The 3,317-nt window shown below is 43.1% G+C and overlaps 1 protein-coding gene across 1 annotated transcript in view; it reads right to left on the bottom strand.

Annotated features, from left to right (window-relative positions):
• The window catches only part of LOC311248714 (homeobox protein Hox-B1a-like), a gene marked incomplete at both ends in the record, with an annotated part of 3,608 nt that extends 545 nt beyond the window's left edge, over positions 1 to 3,063 (bottom strand). Inside the window, 3 exon segments of the mRNA XM_084339550.1 lie at positions 2,201 to 2,518; positions 2,521 to 2,731; positions 2,818 to 3,063. Coding sequence (XP_084195676.1) covers positions 2,201 to 2,518; positions 2,521 to 2,731; positions 2,818 to 3,063 — 775 coding nt within the window.
• Positions 3,064 to 3,317: the final 254 nt, after the last annotated feature.

Genomic DNA, 3,317 nt, shown 5'->3' with positions numbered 1-3,317 from the left:
CCGGTCACGGCCTCTCTCTCTCTCTCTCTCTCTCTCTCTCTCTCTCTCCTCTCTCTCCTCTCTCTCTCTCTCCTCTCTCTCTCTCTCTCTCTCTCTCTCTCTCTGTCTTTAATATCACTCTCTCACCAGTACTCCACACCATCTTCCTCTCCCATTCATCTTATTTATCTCTCACCCTCTCTCTCCTTCTCCCTATGCTCTCCTATCCTCTCGTCCCCTCTCCTCTTCTCTTCTCCCCTTCTCTCTCTTCTCTCATTGATTCCTCTGCTTTCTCTTCTCTTCTCTTCTCTTCTCTTCTCTTCTCTTCTCTTCTTCTCTTCTCTTCTCTTCTCTTCTCTTCTCTTCTTCTCTTCTCTCTCCTCTCTTCTCTTCTCCCTCTCATCTCATCCTCTCATCCCCTCTCCTCCTCATCCATAACTTACTATTCCCAGTGAAAGAAATACCGTTCCGCCAGAGCGGAGGGGGACATAACCTATACTGTAAAGGCCATGCTCCCGGCGGTGCGCTTAATGTTGCTATATATTTTATGAGCCGCCCCGCCGCAACGCAAGGCCCCATTTACTGCGAGGTTGAAGGCGGGGTCTCGCAGCTCTGTGCGCGTCTAGTCGACGAGACACCGCAGCACTCATAAAAATGTAGACATTGTGGTACAAGTCTACAGAACATAAGTACCGGATAGAATATAACCGTATGGTCATCATATATCATAGTATCGGCCATAAGCATGGTAGAGAAATATATTAGGGACGTATTAGGGAAATAAAATAGGGTCTACAAGAAAATAAATAGAATGAATGAATGCGTGGAAGCTGGGTTTGCTTTAAAAGATAACAGAGAAAGGCGACTTTCAGGGCGAAGGAAAGCACCGTCTGGTAGATACATTAGAGGAGGGGCGTGTAAAGAACAAGGGAGAGAAACAGTAGTGGTTGAAGAAAGTGAAAATAGATTAGAAAAATAACAAGAGACACAAACAGATGACTAATACGTGTGTTTAGAATGAAAGTCAGGAAGAAAAGGTGTCATCCTTTGTCTCGATGTTGGAAATTATCAATGACACAAGGCCCAACCCCCTAACCACATGAAGCATATACATAACACAGTTAATGCTTCACCCATACACGTGTTTTGTTGCACGTTTAATGTACGAGCGACGTACCTACCTCGACGTTCTAATTGTTAGTTAGAAATTACATTATGAGACTGTTATATGCTAAAAAAAAGTGCTAAATAGTATTCCTGCAGACTTGCTGTTTTCTTTCGAACACATACAAATATTTAAACATGGACGATTGCGTGAGTAATAATGGGCCTCCCTTTCATCGTCAAGCCCCAAATTAGACTATAATTCATTCGGTATGTTTGACACATAAAATATGTTTTGGTTTAGAGTGATAAATTACTTTTTTTTCTTAGTTTACTCTTTATATATAAATAAAAACATTAGTTTGACAATTGTTTTGTTTCACTGTTGGAACTTGCTTCTAAACTCTGGATCCCCTAAATACACTTGTGACTAACTCACCTATAAGCGAGATCTGCATTTATATAAGCCATCGGCATGATATTTCATGATTTAGGCCCACATATATATATATATATATATATATATATATATATATATATATATATATATATATATATATATATTTATTTATTTATTTATTTATTTGTTTGTTTATTTATTTATTTATTATTATTTATTTATTTATTATTTATTTATTTATTTATTTATTTATTTATTTATTTATTAGTTGGTTGCATAGCTACGAGTTAGCTTTATGTGATCAATTGTCAAAGGCCTACATTAAGACAAGTTGTTAGCAGTCTATGTGGTATTAAATCATCAAACTCTTTTTCCCCATCTCGCCTGTTTACGTAACTAACTGACTATATAGGCCTGCTAGAGCTAACTTTAGCCTAATAACATAAAGTAGTTACAAGATAATCATATCCGAAACATCATAATCACATTAGCTAGTGTCTATGAGAAACAGCTCTTATCTTATCTCCAAGTTCGAACTGTTATTTAATTGTTACGTCGAATTGACGTAAATTACCAATCAATGGTTACACGTTGTAGGATGTCAATAATAACCTACACTTTTCTAAATTAATATAATGTATTTTACCAAAACGACACCCGAATAAAACCAATGTAACTCTAAAATAAATAAACGTGTTTCCTTCCTCCATCACTCACCTGTCTTCGGCGGGTTCCTCTTGACTTTCATCCAGTCGAAGGTCTTCCCCTGCCCGGCCTGCTGGTCCTCATCCCCCCTCTCCTGGCTCTCCGACATGTTGCCATATCCTCCTCCCCCCTGACCAAGCCCCAGGTACCCCGAGACCTCCATCCCCCCGCCGAGGTGCTGTGGATACTGCGCTCCGGGGAGGGCGCTCTGAGGCCCGCAGTACGCCCCGGCCAGGGCCCCGTAGTTGGGGCCTGTGGAGGCGGACGGGTTGTGGAACGTTGATTGATGGTAGTAGTTTGAGGGCATTGAATCTTCGAGGAAGTATTGGGGTGAATGCTATTGGTGTGGCCCGTGTTGGGGTGACCCGCATGCCCGGTGCTACTAGGAGATACATATTCCAAGTTCGTGGCGCACGCTTGGGCCACATAGGCCCCGTTATTGGTATTTCCGTTATAAGGCGACAAGCCCATTCCGGTTTGAAGGGTTTGTGTCTGATGCGGAGGAGGAGGAGGAGGAGGAGGATGATGGTAGCCGTTATGACTCTGGTGGTGATGAGGAGTCACGTTATTAGAAGTCCCAGGCGCGCCTCCACTAGTGCCCGCGCCCGCCACGTAAAGCCGTCCATCACCGGTGAAGCTCGAGCCGCCGGTGCTGCTGCTGCCGCTGCTGCTGCTGTCACTTGTCGTTCCGCTAATGGCTGTGGACGACCCGGTGTTATGGAAACCACCGGTAGCTGCCGGAAGCTCTGATGGTGGTCCAGGTGATGGTGGTGATGGTGGTGGTGGTATCCGGACTTTGGTGTAGAATAGGCATTGGTTCCGGTTCTGTTACACATGGAATACTCCAGGAACGAGTTCATGTTGGAACTGTCCATGCGAACCTGAAAACAACAATGTGTTCAGGACAATGTGGGTGGGTAGGGCAATAACCAGGGAACAATGAAAAACTAACCAAAAAGGAAAGAAATATGCTATTGGAACGGAAACCAGGAAACCATCGAGATATATATTTTTTTTTTTGCAAAAATTGAATCTCCGATGGACAAAAAAGTCACATTCTTGGCTATATGGCTATAGCCTATAAAGCGGAAGGCCTTCCAGCGCCAGTCGATCCTTCCTACAACCTCCT

Source organism: Notolepis coatsorum (genome assembly GCF_963971535.1).
Source record: "Notolepis coatsorum genome assembly, contig: SCAFFOLD_233, whole genome shotgun sequence".
Classification (NCBI taxonomy): domain Eukaryota; kingdom Metazoa; phylum Chordata; class Actinopteri; order Aulopiformes; family Paralepididae; genus Notolepis; species Notolepis coatsorum.
Note: the sequence above shows the minus strand (reverse complement) of the source record. Positions and strands in the feature narration are given on the sequence as shown.